Genomic DNA, 22271 nt, shown 5'->3' with positions numbered 1-22271 from the left:
TTGTCCTGAGGCGGGACTTCCACCCGCTTGAGGGAGGAGGTCCGGCCTCAGTGAGCTGCCGGCCAATCAGCGGGCCAGCAGCTCTTGGCCCCAGCAGCGCCACTGGGAGTGGTGGTCACTGCTGGGATTGCAGCCCAGCCAACACCATGGAGTCAAGACCTCGGGTAAGTTGGGCTTGCCTTGTTTTGGGGGGGGGGGGGGGGGGTCGTGGGTGGTGGTAGTCGGTCATGGCGGTGAGGCAAGGGTCGCTGTTTGGGGGGGGCGGGGGGGACCATCTTGAGTCCAGGGGGTGGGTTGGGAGGTGGGGGCGGCCCTCAGTCAGGCGCCCTGTGCCCGACTGCCATGGCACCCTCCCCCTGGCGCAGGAAAGGCTGGCAGCTATCGCTGGGTGGCCTTTCATGTCCCCAGCACGCCCACTTGCCATGGGTAAAATACCTGTGGAGGTGGGCGAATGCCCTTAAGAGGCTATCTAAGGGCCTCGATTGGCCTGGGGCTGGCTGACGCCCCCACTCCACCATCCGACCCGCTGGGGCAGCGTAAAATTCAGCCCGAACAGTGCACTTCTCCCACCTCGGTCGTAAAAATACCATGACAGCCTTGCTAAAGTAGGGCACCCAAACTGAGCAAACAGTTCTAACTGTGGTCTAACCACAGATTTGTATTGGTTTAGCATTGTCTCTGATTTTTATTGTGTACCTATTTATAAAACCTAGGATCCGATATACCTTTTTTAAAAAAAGAAACTTTTATCAACTTGTTCGTTCTCTTTTAATGATTTGTACATCTGAACCCCTAAATCAGTCATAAGTTTTACCATTGTTTCTCTTTCCTTATACTTACTATCAAAGTATACCACTTCAAAATTCTCTGCATTAAATTCTCTCGTCACCTATCCATCTAATTTATTAATCTAACCTTCATGTGTCCATAAGTTATTTGTGGCCCTCTTCGCAGTAAAACATGCTCCAACTTCAGTATATATTTTGCCACCTATGTGCAAACCTAGATTTTGAGTGCACTGAACCCTATACTGACCCCTGAGGTCACCACAGTTCAGTCCTCCAGTCTAATCAATGCTGTTTTGTGTCCTTTAAATTCCTATCGATGTTTCCTATCGTTTAACTAACTTCATATTTATTTTGCCACATTTCCCTGATATCCTGCAGCTTAATTTTACTGTGAAGTACCTTTGTAGCACCTTATCAAATGCTTTTTGGATAGCCATATGCAGATACAACATCCACTTACTCCCCTCAGTACCAGAGGAGTTTACTGGTCTCTATGGCTGGGTAATATCTTGACTTACTGAGCCCTCAAGGGAGCTCTGATTGTGTAAAGCTATTTATAAAAAAAAAAATTCTTCTTTCTGAGAAGACAGCAAGTCCCTCCCTCTGTTGTCTCTACCAAAAGATGCACATTTTTCAGTAATGTGGAGATCCTTGCAAGCTCTTCTCTTCCCACCCACTGTTAGCCTATAGCATTTTAACTGTCTCCCAACTGAGAGCTGTAGCTCAGAATAGTTCAGAAATTGAACCTGGAATCATCTGGTTTATATAGCTTACTGCTACACCAGGCAGTGCCTTTACGCACTAGACTACAAGGGGAGTGAATATTCTCACACCTCTATTTCTGTATCTGACATGTTCAAGCTAAGGCCTGTTGATTATATCCAACTTGCAAGCTCCAGTTATTCAGCCTGTGAATTCCCTGTCCCCTCTCATTTTCTGCTTGTATGCTTAAATTATATTTTTTCCACAGTTAGGGTTGGCTTCCTCAATTTTAAGGCCTTAACCACCAGTGATGTGGAATTTCCTTTTCACCAGTATGGTAGTGTACTTTCTAATCCTCTATAAAGTTCAAGAAGCCAACCTAACAGTGGAAAAAATACATCTTGAAAACAAGTGCAGAAGAGAAGAATAATGCAGTGGAGATGGAGAAAAGTGTGAATCAGCAATGGACAAAAAAAAAATTTCCAACATAGTTAATAGTCTTTACACTGTTTTTCTTGGGATTTTAGTTTCTATGTTGCAAAAACTTTTGGTAATGCTGTATTGAATTAGAAAACTTGTGTATTTTAACATGCAGCATTTCTTGAACTTAATATAATTGTTTTTCTGTGTGGTTTTTGGAATTCCATGCGACTTTAGCGGCTCACAGAAAAAGTTAGCACACCCTTTCCTTTATCCACTCTTTTCTCCCACAGGTCTCTGGACAGAGACTGGAATCGGAGAAGCAGATCTCGCAGAAGGCGATCCAGGTCTCGAGGTCGACGTAGGCGTAGAAGCGGAAGCAGAGACAAAGAAGACAAATTTAAAGGAAGTCTTTCTGAAGGCATGAAAGTTGAACAGGAATCTTCTGATGAAAAGTAAGATTCTTTGTTTAAAAGTACTCCGATAAGAGAACACTAAACTTATGTGAGATGCAAGGTTTTCAAACCTTTTTGTAAGGAGCTGCATGAGACCAGTCAGCAGGCGGCTCCAAGGAATAATGCAGGTTGAACAAAGATGTCTGAATTGGGACAGGTCACCACTGACTGGTTACACAGCATATTCTTGTTTGCAGCGAAGGATTTAAATGTACTTTTTTCCAACTTCGCTACTTGGAGCAGGGGAAGAGTACTATATCATATTTCCCCTTTTAGGTTAAAGAAACAAAAGTGTTCACTTTCGTTATGCAGGCTAATGCAAGCCAAGAAACAGCAGTGGGTGAGAACTTTTAGCCTGTAAATCACAAAGTAAGTGTTGGCAAATAGTGATTAAAAATTGGGCCTTTCCTGCACTGTCAATTTATTTTAAAAGGAATGAAAACTAAAATTTTGTGAATGGATTGGGTTTTCTGTTTGTAGTGTGCTGCTGCATCCTTTTTGATTCTTATTGCAATCTGGACTTGGTTTTATGAATGGCTTTTTTAAGTTTATATGGTAAAGAATAGTCAACATGGATTTCAAAAGGAGAAAATCATGATTTGCCAACCTTATTGAATTCTTTGAGGAAGTGAGAGTAGATGAGGGTAATGTAGTAGAAGTAATATATTTGGATTTTCAAAAGGTCTTCGATAAGCTACCGCCTAGTAGATTCATGACTAATGTCAAGGCATTGGATCAATGGACATGTAGCAGAATGGATAGCAAACTGACTACAATACAAAACAGTATTAGGGGTTATGGGTAGCTACTCAGACTAGCAAAAGATGGGAGGTGGTGTTCCACAAGGATCACTGCTGGTCCCGCTGTTGTTCACCATTTCCATTTGGACTCTGAATCAGAAGTACAATTTCAAAATTTGCAGATGACACCAAATTGAGAAGTATAGTTGTTAATGTAGAACAGTATGACAAATTACAAGATGACATTAATAAACCTGCAGAATGGGCTTGAAATTGGCAAATTAATTTCCATGTAAATAAGTGTAAGGAGGTGCATTTTGGCAGGAAGAATACAGAGGCCACGTACTCGTTGGAAACTAAGTCTAAATGGTAGAGGAGCAGAAGAGATACAGCCACACAAATCACTAAAAGTTGTGGCACAGGTTAGTAAGGTTGTATAAAAGCAAACAAATCATTGGGGTTAAATTAAAAGCAAAATACTGCGGATGCTGGAAATCTGATTTAAAAACAAGAAATGCTGGAACCACTCGGCAGGTCTGGCAGCATCTGTGAAAAGAGAAGCAGAGTTAACGTTTCGGGTCAGTGACCCTTCATCGGAGTGTTCCGATGAAGGGTCACTGACCCGAAACGTTAACTCTGCTTCTCTTTTCACAGATGCTGCCAGACCTGCTGAGTGGTTCCAGCATTTCTTGTTTTTAAATCATTGGGGTTCATTTCTGGAGGGATAGAATTGAAAAGCAGAGAAGTTATGGCTAAACTTGTACAGAACCTTGGTTAGACCATACCTTGAATTCTGTGGACAGCCTGGTCTCCATCTTATCAGAAGGACATAGAGGCACTGGAGAAGATGCTAAAACGATTTACAAGGATTATGCCAGAACTGAATATCTATACCTATCAGGAAAGACTGAACAGGCTTGGGGGTCTTTTCTCTGGAAAAGAGGCAAAGGGATGTCCATGTACAGGTCTTTAAGGTTATGAAAGGGTTTGATGGGGTCGATGTAGAGAAAATGTTTCTACTTGTGGCAAATCTAAAACTGGGACCCGTTGATATAAGCTAGTTACCAATAAATCCAATAGGGAATTCAAGAGGAATGTCTTTACCCAAATTTAGTTTGTTCAGTTTGTGATATGTAATGCTTACATTTTATGTTTTTTTTAAATCTAGTTTAGAGGATTTTGATGTTGAAGAGGAAGATGAAGAAGCTGTTATCCAGCAAAGGCGTGAACAGAGATTGGCAATTGTTCAGGTATGGTTTCAGGCTTTAGTTTCTGGCTTTGAAATAGAAAATGTCTCCATTATCTGTTCATGTTGGTTAGAAATAGTGAATGAAACTCAAAAAAACAAAGAAATTTAATAAAATCTAACACTTGTGGGAATGTTGTCATGATGTAGAGGGCAGCGCAGTGGTTAGCACCGCAGCCTCACAGCTTCAGAGACCCGGGTTCGATTCTGGGTACTGCCTGTGCGGAGTTTGCAAGTTCTCCCTGTGACCGCGTGGGTTTTCGCCGGGTGCTCAGGTTTCCTCCCACAGCCAAAGACTTGCAGGTGATAGGTAAATTGGCTGTTGTCAATTGCCCCTAGTATAGGTAGGTAGTAGGGAATATGGGATTACTGTAGGGTTAGTATAAATGGGTGGTTGTTGGTCGGCACAGACTAGGTGGGCTGAAGAGCCTGTTCCAGTGCTGTATCTCTAAATAAAAATAAATAAAATAAAAAATGTGTTTTCGCAAGTAGCTTCTTTCGTTTCTTAGAAGTATTTTATTCATTGGTCCATAATTTTATACGCTGGAACAAAGATGGCACACTTACTCGTGTCTTTCTGTTATATCTTGTTGAAACCTTTTTAGATGTCTGATGTGAGCTGTGCATTTGTGAAGATGTCAGTGGTCTGACTTTCTGGTTATGGGGAGGAATTTTTTTTAAACAATTTTATTTAAATGCCAATCTTTCAAAATTATATAGTATCTACAGCGCAGAAACAGGCCATTTGGTCCAGCTGGTCTGTGCTGCTGTTTATACTCTACGCGAGCCTCCTCCCACCCTAATTATCTCTTCCCATCTTGTCCTCATTTTCCTCTATTCCCGTCTTCATATATGCATTAAGACTCCCTTTAAATGCATCACTGTCTGCTTCAGCTCTACTTCATGTGGCAGCAAGTTCCACAGTTTCTGCTCGTCATGTAAATAAATTCCTCCTAAATTCTTTATTTGATCTGTTAGTGGCTATTTTATACTTAAACCTCACAACTGGCAACAGTTTCTCCACATGTACCCTACTAAATCTCTTCATAATTTGAGTTCTATCAGGTCGTCTCTTAAATCTCTTCGCTAGAGAAGAGATCCCCGACCTGCTTAATTTTTCCTGATAGTTCCATCCTCTTAATTCTGATTGCATCTTTATAAATCTTTTCTACATTTTCTCTAGTGCTTTAATATCCTTTCGCTAGTGTGGAGACTGGAACTGTACATAGTACTTCTAAGTATGGCCTAACAAAGTCCTGTATAAATTTAAGATTTCCTCCCTGCTTTTGCATTCTGTTCCTCTGGAAATGAACCCGAGTACTTTGCACTCTTTATGGCTTGAAGGAACACCAGTTGATACTTTTATGAAAGTGTTAACAATCTGCTCACAAATTTCTAAGTTGTGAAAGTAATTATGCTGCCTGTTTATATGCATTTAATTATCTTGTACAACAGTAATGTAAGTTGCATCCATAGACTTATGCATGTCTTATGTATGATCAATATTTTTCATTCCTCACATATGCAAGTTTCGCCGGTCTCTTTGCTGCTAAGGCTTAATCTTAAAACATAAGAACCAAGGATGTGGGTAATGTTTACAAAGGTTAAGGGGTTAAACTGAAACTAATTTCTCTTGTATTATAGAAATATAGAAACCCAAATGAAGACAGCAACATGTCTGGATTATCCGAACCAAACAGTCCTCAGAGCAGCACTAGAAGCCGCTCTCCTTCTCCTGATGACATTTTTGAGCGAGCGGCAGCTGATGTCAAGGAGTACGAAAGGGAAAATGTTGATACATTTGAGGCTTCTGTGAATGCTAAACGCAACCTCATGGCGCTCGAGCAGAAAGAAGGTGAGATTCGGAAATTAGCATGGATTGGGTTTGCAGTATCGCTTAATCTTTGGCAGCCTGAATGTTGCTTCTCGTTTAGTTATATGATATTCACTTTCAGGTTGCATTCTTAATTCTGTCTCTCTGATTAGTAAAAATTAAGCTGTCACTTATGAATTATTTATTTCCCCCCTTTTGTTTAACTCACTTCTTCCCTCTTCCACTCCTAAAGATTTTGGCAGAGATACAGTTCCGAATGGCCAAGCACCCTTTAGTACCTTCCCTGAGTGGCAATAGTTCATGTATGCGCCGAAGACAGTGAATGTTAACAGGCTGTTGCACTGTGGGGCTATCCAAGCAAGTCCAATACTGTCCTCAGCTGACGTTTGCCACTCTTTCAGCAAGGGTTGATAGTTAGTGATCATATCTAGGAGTACTGAGACTATAGTCATTCTCCAGCTGCTCCACTGGCTGAGATCAGCTGACTCTGCAGACTGAGAATCGAAGTTGGGACCAAAAAACATTTTGGTTGTTAGCTGTGAGTAAGTTCTATTTCCTCTCCTGTGGTGGTCTTAGGCAAAAGAAGAAAGCAGTTTAAATTATTTAAGTTTAATTTGAAGGTCTGTCAGATTCTTTGATCATTTTCATGATATTTTGCTTTGCAGTCTACCAAGGGCTAATAAGTGCAGAAGCTGGTTGATTCCGGTTTCAGGTTTAAAATGTGCCATAGACATTTTTAAGTGACTGATTCCCATGATGTCTTCCTTCCATCATTGTGTGAATTTACAGTGAATTGTGTTCTCAACTTATCAGAAGTGTCTGACCTGACTATTTCCTCTGAAAGGTTATTTTGGCTGCCAGACTGTCCATGTTTGGATCATTCTGGTACAGCGGTCTGAGGCTGCAGCTTGGCTTGGAATCCTCCCAAGTCCATTAGGGAATCAAGTGTAGATGGGCAGGGAGCAGTTGCATGACTGCGTTAAGTATGTGTCAGTAAAGCCGTATTCTGAGTCAGTTCATAAAACTGAAGATATTGTAGGGGCCTTCATCATTCCTTCAGTAGTAGTTACAGGTTTCAACTTACCTTCAGGGTTCTGCCTCAAGTCTGGCAACTTAGTAGCTATTTGTGCAAGCCATGTGTTTGCATTGTTCCCTCTCCCAGCCTATTGCTATTTCGTGTCCTCATGAAAGTCCCAAGCATCTTCAGTCATTTAAGCTAAACAGACTGTGCCATGTACCTGAAAGGTTCCTGTTTTACAGCTCCCTACTGGCTTGCTTATCCTGTGTACAAGAAGTTACCCATCTAAGAGAGACCTTCACTTCATCTGAGAAAGAAACTGGGAAAGTGGCATCAGAGGCTTATTCATAAGCTGCCCCACCTGCACATGGCTTCTTATAAAACGTAGCACGTTAGGCTTGTACATATAGTTCAACATAGTGATTTAACCACTACCAAGATCATTAATAGATGCAGGCTCTGTGGACATCACCAGCCAAACAGTAAAATTGGTTCATTTGTCATTCATGGATGCCCTTGATCAAGGGCCAGGATGGCTGGCTGTGGTGTTGCCCTGTGCCGCATTACTTTGCTGAGGGTGTCCAGTGTTCTTCCTGACTTGCTGAGGAGGATAATTGAGCTGCCATTGTCTACAGCAAGCACTTTGGTGACTGGGTGAAAGCTATGTTGGATATCTTCAAGAAGCATCATTGAATCGGCAACAACCTCTTCACTCCCTGTGCAAGCCACGGTTGTCGCTTTGGATCATCACAGGATTTAAACATTCCTATCGTTATTCCAGGGAACACATCAAAGAAATTTGAATAAAAATCATAATAGGTGCACATTTTGTTTTGAAGACATGGCTTTAAAGCAATGATATAAATTTTGGAAACCATTTGAAAATCACAATCAGCATCATGAAGCATTTTCTGTATTTTTTTTTATACCAAGTGACCAGTAACAACATGTATATTTTGGGAGACTTTACAAGCTCCTTGCACTTGTAGCTTGCCTCCAACTCCCTTTTCAAGTTTGAGTAGTGTTTTCCCACAATTTGATTTTAAAATATGTCGACTATATTGTTTTTTGAAGGGTAGGTGGTCAAGAGTTTTTTTTCTTCCTAATGCTTTAAATATGCAGAGTGCTCTTTTCCAGTCTTTGTAATAGTGAAGTTAGCCGATTTACAATGTTAAATTTGTATTTGAAGTTGTGAACAGTGTTGACTGAAATTAATTAATTTTTATTTACAGGAGCTGCTCTGAAAAAGCCAACAGTTCCAGATATGTTTACTGAATCTGATGACGTGTTTGCTGCCTACTTTGATGTATGTATGCTCTATCTTTTTTTAAAAATATGATATGCTGCCAAAGGTGTGGTTAAAGTCATCTCCAATTCACCGTGTATTTTTTCTGAATGTAAATGATAACTTTTTTGTTTAACTTAATAGCTTGTGTATCAAAACCTGTCAGTTGGTGTTGTATTGTTTCAAATATATATTCTTAAAGATATTATTGAACAGAAGCTTTGAGGTTGGCATTGTAATTCCAAACCTGACCATCTTGTTTCAAATTTAAGCACCACAATTGTTAGTACCCAATCTTATATGGATCCCAATTTTCCATTGCTAGTTCTGTTCGGAATCTATCCCATTTAGCACAGTGATAGTGCCACACAACATATCGTTGGTTCGGCTGCACTTGGAGTACTGTGTGCAGTTCTGGTCATTGCACTACAGGAAAGATGTGATTACGCTAGAGAGGGTGCAGAAAGGATTCACAAGGATGTTGCCTGGTTTGGAGGGCTTGAGTTATAAAAAAAGATTGGATAGGCTGGGTCTGTTTTCCCTGGAGTGAAGGAGGCTGAGAGGGGACATGATAGAGGTATATAAAATTATGAGATGCTTAGATAGGGTAGATAGCCTGAGTCTGTTTCCCATGGTAGGGGTGGTGAAAACTAGAAGGCATAGATTTAAGGTGAGAGGGAGGTGGTTTAAAGGGGATCAAAGGGGTAAATTTTTCACAAAGAATAGTGGGTATCTGGAATGAGCTGCTGGAAGAGGTGGTGGAGGCAGGAACAGTAGCAACATTTAAGAGGCATCTGGACAGGTACTTGAATGAGCAAGGCATAGAGGGATATGGAATTAATGCAGGCAGGTGGGATTAGTATAGATAGGCGTTATGGTTGACATGGACACGGTGGGCCGAAGGGCCTGTTTCTATGCTGTACGATTCTATGACTCTGTGTCTGTTGCAACAAGTCTTATAATTGTGGTTTATTAGTTATTAAGCTGCTACATACATATCGTGTCTTTAGTTTGAAGTTTCAAGAGAATATTCCACTTCCAAATTATAGAGCAAGTGCATACAAAATCAAAACTTTGAGCTGGTAACAGGCTTAATTTTGTGAGTTTCCAGAAATGTTTTCTTTTGTCCTTTTGACCTCTTGGCTTTCTTTTTTTAAATCTCTTGCTCTATGTGATTTCTGTCTTTCCATTTCTCTGGTTGCAGAGATGGACACACCTATTTTTTTGCAAGCAAAATCGGGAGCTCTGGAGCAAAATTATAATTTAATTTTACATTTTTTTAAACGCACCCTTTGCTTGCACGCCACTCACAATATTCCCATTGACAATAAATACAGCCCAAATCTTTTGATTCTAATTAACTTCCAAAGTAACACACAATTGAAATAAATAAATTACCGTTTGTTACATTACAGTGAATTAAATTAACTTCAAGTGTATCTCGGGCTATAACGCATATCTAATATTACAATATTGAACTCAAATTTAATTAAAAACCAAACTGCAACTTGGTAACTTACTATGCAGTGCCATATAGCCACTATTTCTGTCCAAATGAGAATTTTTAGAAATGTCTTAATTCCAGCAGTGTCAATAGCACTTACATTTCCTGGATTTTATCTGTATCCCCAGCTTGGACCTAAATACCCTACCTGTAAATTATTCCCAATAAAATTAAATGCTCAAGCAGTTTCAGAGTGCCCATGAAAAGTCTTTGTCATTATGCATGGCAGGGTCTCCAAATTAGAAGTATGGCAAATTTTGATATGGGGAATGTAGCAGGGCTTGCAGGAGCAGCATAAATGTGGCAGATGTAGTTCAATACATTAAAAAAAAATAGTGGTACATTTTAAATGATAAGATTTTAAGTGGAGTAATGGTGCAGATGGACCTTGATATGCAAATACACAGATCATGAAATACGGCAGCAGAAATAGATAGATAAATAGATAGCCACAAGAAAGGCAAACAGTTGTTGGTTTTGCATCCAAAGGCATAGAATACAAAATAGAAGAGGTAATGTTGAACCTGTGCAAAACCACAGGTTGCTTATCGGGGGTTTGTGTGAAATTTTGGGCACCCTATTAAAAGAAAACTATAAAAGCATGGTAAAGTTGCAACATAGATTCCTTAAGATGTTACTAGAGATGAGGCGTTGTAATTATGAAGGGAATTGAGAAAATCGGGCTTTTTTTTTCTACTGGAGCTGAAAAATTTTAAGGGGTGGCTGCTCAAGGCCTTCAAGAATATGGAAGGTTGTGCTGAGATAAATAATTGTTTGCAGTGATGGTCAAACTGGTAACAGTAAGGCACGGATTTAATCATTAAATTAGAGAAGAGCTTGCAGAAAGGGTGTTTAGGGGCGACGTTGGCATAGGGTAATGTCACTAGACCAGTAACCCAGAGCCCCAGGTTAATGTCCTGGGGACATGGGTTCGAATCCTACCACGGCAGATGGTGGCATTTGAATTCAATTAATAAATCTTGAATTAAAGAGCTAGTCTAGTGGTGATCATGAAACCATTGTCAATTGTTGTACAAAGCAATCTGGTTCACTAATGTCTTTCAGGGAAGGAAATCTGCTGGTCTTACCTTGTCTGGCCTACATGTGACTCCAGACCCACAGCAATGTGGTTGACTCTTATCTGCCCTCTGAAATGGCCTAGCAAACCACCCAGTTGTAGCAAACTGCTACAAAGTCTAAGGAAAGGAATGAAACTGGATGGATCACCAGGCATCGACCTAGGCGTCGGAAATGACAATGGCAAGCCCAGCCTTGTCGAACCGGCAAAGACCTCCTTACTAACAACTGGAGGCTTGTGCCAAAATTGGGAGAGCTGTCCCAAAGACTAGTCAAGCAACAACCTGACAGTCATACTCACAGAATCATACCATGCAGATAATGTCCCAGACATCACCATCCCTGATTATGTCCTGTCCCACCGGCATGACAGACCCACCAGCGGTGGCGGCACAGTGGTATATAGTCGGGATGGAGTTGCCCTGGGAGTCCTGAACATTGACTCGGGGCCCCCGTGAAGTCTCATGGCATCAGGTCAAACATGGGCAAGGAAACGTCCTGCTGATCTCCACCTACTGTCCCCCCCCCACCCCTGGCTGATGAATCAGTGCTTCTCCACGTTGAACACCAGGCACAAATGTACTGTGGGTGGGGGACTTCACAGTCCTTCACCAAGAGTCTCTCGGAGCACTACTACTGACTCAGCTGCCACGTCTTAAAGAACATAGCTGCTAGACTGGGTCTGTGGTAGATAGTGAGGGAAAAACCTACTTGACCTCGTCCTCACCAATCTACCTGTCACAGATGCATCTGTCCATGACCGTATTGGTAAGAGTGACCACTGCACAGTTCTTGTGGAGACGATGTCCCGTCTTCACACTGAGGGTACCCATCATTGTGTTGTGTGGTACTACCACTGTGCTAATTGGGATGGATTTTGAACAGATCTAGCAACTCGAAAAACTGGGCATCCATGAGGTGCTGTGAGCCATCAGCAGCAGAGTTGTATTCAACCACAAACTGTAACCTCATGGCCTGGCATATTCCCCCACTCTACCATTACCATCAAACCGGGGGACAAACCCTGGTTCAATGAAAAGTGCAGGAGTGCATGCCAGGAGCAGCACTAGGCATACCTAAAAATGAGGTGTCAACCTGATGAAGTTACAACACAGGACAACTCACATTCCAAAAAACGGAAGCAGCATGCAATTGATGGGATTAAGTGATCCCGCAACCAACGGATCAGATCTAAGCTCTGCCTTCCTGCCACATCCAGTTGTGAATGGTGGTGGACAATTAAACAACTAACGAGGGGAAAGCTCTTAAAACATCCCCATCCTCAATGATGGGGGAAGACCAGCATATCAGTGCAAAATAAAAGGCTGAAGCATTTGCATCCATCTTCAGCCAGAAGTGCTGAGTGGATGATTCCTCTTGGCCTCCTCCTGAGGTCCCCAGAATCTCAGATGCCAGTCTTGAGCCAATCTGATTCATTCCATGTGATATCAAGAAACGGCTGAAGACACTGGACACTGCAAAGGCCCTCACAACATTCCGGCAATAGTACTGAAGAGTTGTGTTCCAGAACTAGCTGTGCCCCTAGCCAGGTTATTCCAGTACAGCTACAGCACTGGCATCGACCCAGCAATGTGGAAAATTGCCCAGGTATGTCCTGTGCACAAAAACCAGGACAAATCCGACACGGCCAATTACCGCCCCATCAGGCTACTCCCGATCATCAGGAAAGTGACGGAAGAGATCGTTGACAGTGCTATTGAGCATCATTTACTGAGCCATAACCTGCTCACTGCTCAGTTTGGGTTCCGCCAGGGCCACTCAGCTCCTGACCTCATTACAGCCTTGGTCCAAACATGGACAAAAGAGCTCAACTCCAGAGGTGAGGTGAGTGTGACTGCCCTTGACATCAAGGCAACATTTGACCGAGTATAGCATCAAGGAGCATGAGCAAAACTGGAGTCAGTGGGAATGGGGGAGAACTCTCCGCTGGTTGGCGTCATACCTAGCACAAGATGTTTGTGGTTGTTGGAGGTCAATGATCTCAGACCCAGGACGTCACTGCAGGGGTTCGTCAGGGTCGTGTCCTAGGCCCAACTTCAGCTGTTTCATCAATGATCTTACTTCAATCATAAGGTCAGAAGTGGAGATATTTGCTGATGATTACACCGTGTTCGCCATTCGCCACTCTTCAGATACTGAAATAGCCTGTGTCCATCTGCAGCAGGATCTGGACAACATCCAGGCTTGGGCTGATAAGTGGCAAGTAATATTTGTGCCACACAAATGTCAGGCAATGACCATCTCAAACGAGAGAATCTAACCATCTCCCTTTGACTTTCAATGGCATTACCATTGCTGAATCCTCCACTATCAACATCCCAGGGGGTCACCATTGACCTGAAGCTGAACTGGACCAGCCACATAAATGCTGTGGCGACAAGAGCAGGTCAGAGGCCACGAATTCTGCAGTGAGTAACCCACCTCCTGACTCCCCAATGCCTGTCCACCATCTACAAGGCACAAGTCAGGAGTGTGTTGGAATGCTCTCCACTTGCCTGGATGGGTGCAGCTCCTTCAACACTCAAGAAGTTCAACGCCTTCAGGACAAAGCAGTCCGCTTGATTGGCACCCCATCCACCACCTTCAGCGTTCACTCCCTCCACTGCAGCAATGCACCAAGGCTCCTTAGACAGCACCTTCCAAATCCCCTACCTCTACCAGAAGGATAAAGGCTGCAGATGCATGGGAACAGCACCACCTGCAAGTTCCCTTCCTAGCCACACACCATGCTGACTTGGAACTATATCGCTGTTCCTTCACTGTCGCTGGGTCATAATCCTGGAGCTCCCTTCCTAACTGCATTGTGGGTACACCTAGATTTTAGATTGAGATACAGCACTGAAACAGGCCCTTCGGCCCACCGAGTCTGTGCTGACCATCAACCACCCATCTATACCAATCCTACACTAATCCCATATTCCTACCACATCCTCACCTGTCCCTATATTCCCCTACCACCTACCTATACTAGGGGCAATTTATAATGGCCAATTTACCTATCAACCTGCAAGTCTTTTGGCTGTGGGAGGAAACCGGAGCACCCGGAGGAAACCCACGCAGACACAGGGAGAACTTGCAAACTCCACACAGGCAGTACCCAGAATTGAACCTGGGTCTCCTGAGCTGTGAGGCTGCAGTGCTAACCACTGTGCCGCCCCTACACAGGCAGTACCCAGAATTGAACCCGGGTCGTTGGAGCTGTGAGGCTGCGGTGCTAACCACTGCGCCGCCCCCAGAGACTGCAGCAGTTCAAGAAGGCAACTCGCCACAACCTTCTCAAGAGCAAGTAGTGATGGGCAATAAATGTTGGCATAGCCAGCGACACCCACATCCCCCGAACGAATAAAAAAAAAAATTCCTACCACAAATGTTTTGCAAACAATGTTGATTTTTGGAAAGGAATTAGATACTTGCTTAAAAAGAGAATTCAAGCAAGTGTGAGATTAGACTGGGTAACTCATAAAGAGAAAAAACACTTGATGGGTCAAATGACCTGTTGTAACATTTTATGTCTCATTAGGGCCTTATTACATTCACGGCCGTAAAAAATGTGTCATGGACCGTGAAATCTTGGATCCTCCGTGACATGTCTGGTCCACTCTGAAATTGGCCATTTTGTAAACTTCGTGTTTTATTCATTGACAGAAAGTTTACCTTGCTGATTGCTGGGCATGTTCATATTATTGGGGTGGAGAAAGGTTGATTTCAAGAGTCTCAATTGTACCTATTTGGGAGCATAAACGATCAGAAAACTTTGAAATCTGAAGTATATGTGTTTGTCTCCAGAGGGATCACCTGAGAGCTGCTGGATTTGGAAAAGATTTCAAAGAAAATCCCAATCTCAGAGATAACTGGACTGATGCAGAAGGCTACTATAGTGAGTATTTGAAAATTGATACCCTATCTGCTGTAATTATTGAGAAGTGATGTAGGAAGGCTTTAATGAAATGATGTCTCCTCTGCCTCAACTACGTAATCTAGGCTGTCACTTCATTGCTGTACTGAGTGGAGATGCTAACTTTCCGATGAAATGTTAAACAGAAGCCTCGCCTGCCCTCTTAGATGGAGGTAAAAAAACTATTTGAAGAAGAACAAGAGAATTCTCCTGGTGTTCTGACCAATATTTATCCCTCAAACAACATTACTAAAGATGATTTCTGTTCCTTTATTTCATTGCTGTTTTGTCTTCCTCCATTACACCAGTGACTGTTCAAAACTAATTATAAAGGGCGTTGGGACATCCTGAGATCAAAAAAGGGCTATATAAATGCAAGTTCTTACTTTCTTGCCACCAGACCTCCTGAGTAGTTGCAGCATTTTCTATTTTACTTATTTGATTTGTTTTACTCTAAAACTAGCTTTGAAAGTACAATTTTTGGAGAAACTTGCTATGCAATTAATCTAGTTTTTTCCCCAATTGAGCAAAATGATCCAGATAAATGTATTCAGTACATCTTAATCTCCAGTATAATTTTTTTTTGTAGTCGTAGTAAGAGTTATGGTATGCTTGGCATTACCACTGCTGAGCACTGAAACCCTACCACTTTTGTGATTCTCTTGTCGGGATCGAGCTCATCCCGCTTAGGTATAGCTTACGGAGTCCAGCTCTCTTTACTCTGCTTCGCATATTACGGGGAACTCTATTGCATTCTTGTCAACTTTTCATTCTTCTTAAATGTTTTGTCTTCTATATAAATTTAGATTGAGTCGATTGTACAATTTTCCATTACTGCACAATGATCCCAAGACATATGCTTACTGTCGCCTTGCAGTCTTATCCTGCTTTGATGCTGTGAGTGCATCATGGCCTCAGAACTGAGCGCAGACATTTTGTAGAGTGTCTCAATGTAGTTATTCCAGTAGGAAAAATACTTTTCTGTTTCGAATTGGTAGCCAGTCCGGTTTGTAGCCATATCAGTTATATTTTTCGCACCAGTTTCTCTGACTTGTGTCATATTTAGGTTGGCAATTCCGCTCACTAAATCTGCTCCACCATTTTTAGTTCCTTATCTCTTAACTGCAATGCTTTGGACTTTCTTCATTGCTGTTAATGTTTCTGTTACCTATGTACCAATCTTCCTTTCTAATGCTTTAATCAATCTGGCTCTATGGTCTTCAAGGTTTGTGTTCTTTGCATTATTTATCCATAACATGCTGTTGGACTTTTTGATGACCTGTGAGCCAGCTTTTAATTTATACGCTTGGACTCAATAGATCCCTTTTTTTCATGTCCTCTCCATCTCATCTTTCCCTATCAAACTTTAGGGCTAATTTAATGCGCTAAGGGAATAGGGGCTACAATCTGACTCTTGAGTGTGACTTTCTGTTGAAATGCAGGATTACTGAATTAATCTTAGTAGCCCTACCTGCCATTCTAGTGTCCAGGGTACCTTACCTCCTAATTTGTTAAACTGCATCAGTTGTCATTCCACCCTATCAATGAAAAGCTGAGGCCATTAGCACTGATTATGAGAGCACACCATATGTTACTTCCTGTAAATCCATCAATGTTACTTCTCTTGCAATCTTGGTCCACTGCAGCTCCCAATCAATTCCTTAGGTTTTTGCCAGTCCAGGTGCCCAAAATTTTAGCAAATTAATCTCTTGTACCGATCTGCTCGCTAATGCTGAGAATCCATGTATGTGACATCGATGAACCTGCGCTATCATCTGAAGTGACCATCAAAGAACACTACTGGGTTAATTCGACATGACCTGCCTTTCATAAAACTGTACTCGCCCACCTTGTCAGTTTTTTCTTTTAAATGTACATTTAATTCAGTTCCTGACCATATCTTGTAGTAATTTTCCTACTGCTAACATTAAATCTGCTGGTGTACAGTCACTTTGTTCCATCCTTTTTGACTAAAGATGTAATGTTTTCTACCTTCTAATCATTTGTTGTCCCTGAATTCATGGATCTTTGAAAGATTATAACTAATGTATTCGCATTCTTTTCCTGTTTCTTTTAATAACTTGGTGCAAACTTTCTGGGCCCCAAGTATTTTTTCTGATTTTATTCTTGTTAAATCATCCCATGACAGTTTTTACATTTATACTAATTCCTGTGAGTTTCTCCTCTTCATTGATCTCTACTCTTCCCTGTGCCTCTGGTGTCGTATTCATTTTAGTCAAGGACTGAAGCAAACCTGTTTGTTCACTCTGAAACCTGTTTGTTCTTTTGTTCAAGATTTTTTGACAAATGGAAGCTTATTTCATTCCATATTCGAGCAAAACATTGTGTCTGTCACTAGTAGTGTCCTTGTTGCTGTCTAACGAACTACAATTTCGATGAGTGGAAAGGGTATTTGCTCTCGCGGCTATGTTGAGGAAGATTGAAGTACTGAAAATTGGACAGTTTTGGTCAATATACATTCCCACCTACCACCAGTGAATTTTCAGATTTGTTTTTGTAATTAAACTTATTCTTGTATGTCAAAATTAATTTGCGATAAAGTTGAGGCAGGCTGAGTATGACAGGCTATGGTGCCTGACATGCTTACATCCCAGAAATCCTTTCCCGTCTCATTCTATTTCCACAGTGTTATAAATACTGAGTCAGTTCCCGTGGCTTGTGGCACTGAACCATCTGTCTTGAAGTTTTTCAGGGCAAGGGGATACCCTTGCTAAGCAACTGACATAACAGTCAGAGAGAGTTCTCTGCTAACAAATTTACATCTGCTGGGCTTTATTTGCCTTAATTGATGCTGTAGAGGTGGGGAAGGAATTGTAGTTTTTCTTGGGGGTGTGAGGGGTAGTTGCTGCAAGCTGCTGTTGATTTTAAAATTATTTTCTCTTCCCATATTCAGCTCTCCAAGTCACACACCAGTTCCAGCTGAGAGGGCAAGTAAGAGACCTTCCAGGCATCTGCCAGGACTGCTATTAAGCTGGCCTCCAGGAGGCACATAAGAAGAGTCCCATGGTGACTTCTCTCTGGCACAAGCCCACATTTGACCATACTTTGGTAATGAGCATTCAAGCTCTAAAGTGGTATAAGACCGTTCTGCGAATGATGTTAAGGATTTAGAACAGATCTGTAGGTCTTGGGTTAAACTGAGCTAAGACCTCAACAATCATTTCAATTGTCCACATTATGAAAAGCTACAGTATCTGCACTGAATAATTCAACCCACAGTCCTTTAGCCAACTCATCATAAATTGGCATTTGAATGTGACAAAATGTTTTGATTTGATATGTCTGTTAGCAGTGGACAATTGTATTTGTTCCCCATGATCTGTATGATTCAGACTGGATCTCAACCATGTTGACATCAAGTAATGAGTTGCTTCCCACTAGGGAGGAAAGGTTAGAGGGGAAATTGACCCACTTGTGAAATGTAGGAACTAATTCAGGTGCTCTCCTTAGCCTGTGAATAATGACGCTAGTGGCCCTAACCAGGGAGAGAAGACGCTGAAGAAAGAACACACAGTAAACTAGCTTCAGGCAGTACTAAACAAGTAACCATAAAAAATACTAGAAAAAACTCAGGTGGATAAAGGGAAAACTGTAGATCCTGTCAACCTGACCCATACATTTGTTAATCTTGAGTAATCCTTGGCCAATTTGAGGAAAGGTTCTCTTACCTTACTTTCATGCAACATCATTGTTTAAGTTATAACACATTGTAAATGTTCGTCTGTGTTTTGCAGGAGTAAATATTGGAGAAGTTCTTGATAAGCGTTACAGTGTATATGGTTACACTGGTCAAGGAGTTTTCAGTAATGTTGTACGTGCCAGAGACATGGCAAGAGCTAGCCAGGAGGTGGCTGTCAAAATCATCAGGAATAATGAGCTCATGTAAGTCTATTCTGTGGGACAAGATTGGACTTTTCCTAGGTCCTGACATGCGATCATAGTTATGGTACCATTTTATACTGCCAAGTATGACTTGTATAATTGCTGCAGTGTGCAAGCAATGTTATTGTAGCAAAGGTATTAAAACACAAATATGATGCAATAAATAGCATGTGTAAAAACTGATGTAATACATGGGGGTGGAGGGAGAGATCTCTTAGTTACGTCCCCTTTCGTGGACATTGAGGATTTTTTTTTTTTTAAATTCATTCAGGGATGTGGATGTCGCTGGCTAGGCCAGCATTTATTGCCTATCCCTAATTGCCCTTGAGAAGGTGGTGGTGAGCTGCCTTCTTGAACCGCTGCAGTCCATTTGGGGTAGGTATACCCACAGTGCTGTTAGGAAGGGAGTTCCAGGATTTTGACCCAGTGACAGTGAAGGAACGGCAATATAGTTCCAAGTCAGGATGGTGTGTGACTTGGAGGGGAACTTGCAGGTGGTGGTGTTCCCATGCATTTGCTGCCCTTGTCCTTCTAGTTGGTAGAGGCCGCGGGTTTGGTAGAGGCTGCGAGGTGCTGTCTAAGGAGCCTTGGTGCATTGCTGCAGTGCATCTTGTAGATGGTACACACTGCTGGCACTGTGCGTCGGTGGTGGAGGGAGTGAATGTTTGTAGATGGGGTGCCAATCAAGCTGCTTTGTCCTGCATGGTGTCGAGCTTCTTGAGTGGGGTTGGAGCTGCACCCATCCAGGCAAGTGGAGAGTATTCCATCACACTCCTGACTTGTGCCTTGTAGATGGTAGACAGGCTTTGGGGAGTCAGGAAGTGAGTTACTCGCCTCAGGATTCCTAACCTTTGACCTGCTCTTGTAGCCACAGTATTTATATGGCTACTCCAGTTCAGTTTCTGGTCAATGGTAGCCCCTAGGATGTTGATAGTGGGGGATTCAGTGAGGGTAATGCCGTTGGATGTCAAGGGGAGATGGTTAGATTCTCTCTTGTTGGAGATGGTCATTGCCCGGCACTTGTGTGGTGCGAATGTTACTTGCCACTTATCAGCCCAAGCCTGGATATTGTCCAGGTCTTGCTGCATTTCTACACAGACTGCTTCAGTATCTGAGGAGTCACGAATGGTGCTGAACATTGTGCAATCATCAGCGAACATCCCCACTTCTGACCTTATGATTGAAGGAAGGTCATTGATGAAGCAGCTGAAGATGGTTGGGCGTAGGACACTACCCTGAGGAACTCCTGCAGTGATGTCCTGGAGCTCAGATGATTGACCTCCAATAACCACAACCATCTTCCTTTGCGCTAGGTATGACTCCAGCCAGCGGAGGGTTTTCCCCCTGATTCCCATTGACCTCAGTCTTGCTGGGGCTCCTTGATGCCGTACACCGTCAAATGCTGCCTTGATGTCAAGGGCAGTCACTCTCGCCTCACCTCTTGAGTTCAGCTGTTTTGTCCATGTTTGAACCAAGGCTGTAATGAGGTCAGGAGCTGAGTGGCCCTGGCGGAAACCAAACTGAGCGTCACTGAGCAGGTTATTGCTAAGCAAGTGTCGCTTGATGGCACTGTTGATGACACCTTCCATCACTTTACTGATGATTGAGAGTAGGCTGATGGGGCGGTAATTGGCCGGGTTGGACTTGTCCTGCTTTTTGTGTACAGGACATACCTGGGCAATTTTCCACATTGCAGGGTGGATGACAGTGTTGGAGCTGTGCTGGAACAGCTTGGCTAGGGGCGCGGCATATGAAAGGAAAGAAAAATACATCACTGTGGCAGTCAGCCATGCAGAGCAGGATGGTCCAGACTTTTGGTTGGTGCAGTGATGTGCTATTCAGAGTAGACTCATCTGCCCTTTTAGGAAATCCAGCATGGACCAATAAACTAGAATCAGCTGCTGGCCTGTCAAAAGGACGAAGAGGTGGGTCGAGGTGTAACACTGGATTGATTAATGACTTATTGATTTTAGTGTATATTTCCATAATTGTTTTTGGGTGACTAACAATGATAAGGAAATGTACTGTTTACTTTGTATGTAGGTCATAAAAGAATCTTATAGCACAGAACGAGGCCATTTGGCCTGTCCTGCTTGTGCCAGCTATTTGAAAGCATTGCAGTTTAGTCCCACGCTCCAACTTTTTCCCCATAACCGTGCAAATTTGTCCTCTTCTAGTACATGCCCAGTTGTTTTTTGAAAGTTCCTATGGAATCTGATTCCACCACCCTTTTCATGTGTGATCCAGATCTTGACCCTCTGAAAAAAAATTCTCCTGTTTTCCCCACTAGTTCTTTTGGCAATTATTTTAAATCTATGACTTCTGATTACTGACCTACTTGCTGGTGGAAACAGTTTCTCCCTACTTGCTTTATCAAAACCCCTCATTTTTAATACCTTAATTAGGTTTCCCCTTAACCCCCTCTACTCGAAGAACAATACCAGCTTCTCCAATGTCTCCACATCACTGAAGTCCCTCATCCCTGGTATCATCCTGGTAAATCACCTCTGTACCCTCTCCAAGGCCTTGACAACCTTCCTAGCGTGTAGTGCTCCGAATTGTACACAGTACTGCAGCTCGGGTCCAATCAGTGATTTGTAAAGGTTCCGCATGCGTTACAACTTCAGCTGAGACCGTTAACTTAAAAACAAGAAATATGAACTGGCTAGACCAGTTAAATCATTATGCAAGATTTCAGGTTTTAAGACTTTTACTAGAACAACTAAACTAAAAATCGACATTAAACTAAAAATTGACATTAACTAAACAGTACTTGGTAGCTAAAACACAAAATTACAGAGAAAGGTATTTCCCATTAACTTATTAAAACACTTGAAAACCCTACACCACATTTATACTTCGTGTTCTCATTGAATTGGTATCTTTGTAGTTAAAAGTCCCAAACTCCTCCCAGTTGCAATAGGTTGGATCGCTCAAAACCAATATCCTCTTCACTCACTTCCCCTGAGCACATTCGACCTGGACTTCCATTGATAAGACAATCTCTGGTAACCTGTTGGTCTTTTCTCCTCCGCAAACCTCAACTTTTGAATCTGATTCAAGTCTTAGCAGGGAAAATAGGCAGGTACTCCTATTGGCAGGGTGTGACTAGTGGTGTCCTGCAAGGATCTGTGTTGGGGCTTCAACTATATATTGTATTCATTAACGACTTCGATGATGGGATAGAAAGCCACATATCCAGATTTGTCGATGACCCCAAGATAGGCAGTATGGTAAACAGTGTAGATGGAAGCGTCAAATTACAAAGATAATAGATTGAGTGGGCAAAACTCTGGCAAATGGATTTCAAAATAGGTAAATGTGAGGTCATCCACTTTGGACATAAAAAGGATAAAGAAGGGTACTTTGTAAATGGTGAAGAG

At 42.3% G+C, this 22271-nt stretch overlaps 1 protein-coding gene across 4 annotated transcripts in view; it reads left to right on the top strand.

The window, feature by feature from the left end:
- Window positions 1-22271, top strand: part of prpf4bb (pre-mRNA processing factor 4Bb) — a 66731-nt gene that overhangs the window by 28973 nt on the left and 15487 nt on the right. For all 4 annotated transcript variants that reach the window (XM_068054569.1, XM_068054589.1, XM_068054559.1 and 1 more), the window contains exons 4-9: window positions 2204-2365; window positions 4274-4355; window positions 5996-6206; window positions 8436-8509; window positions 14877-14967; window positions 18741-18888. In XM_068054569.1, coding sequence (XP_067910670.1) covers window positions 2204-2365; window positions 4274-4355; window positions 5996-6206; window positions 8436-8509; window positions 14877-14967; window positions 18741-18888 — 768 coding nt within the window. The remainder of the gene's footprint in view (window positions 1-2203; window positions 2366-4273; window positions 4356-5995; window positions 6207-8435; window positions 8510-14876; window positions 14968-18740; window positions 18889-22271) is intronic.

The sequence above is a fragment of the Heterodontus francisci genome, chromosome 2 (genome assembly GCF_036365525.1).
Source record: "Heterodontus francisci isolate sHetFra1 chromosome 2, sHetFra1.hap1, whole genome shotgun sequence".
In the NCBI taxonomy this organism is placed as follows: domain Eukaryota; kingdom Metazoa; phylum Chordata; class Chondrichthyes; order Heterodontiformes; family Heterodontidae; genus Heterodontus; species Heterodontus francisci.
The sequence above is the reverse complement of the archived record's forward strand: the minus strand, read 5'-3'. Positions and strand labels throughout refer to the sequence as shown.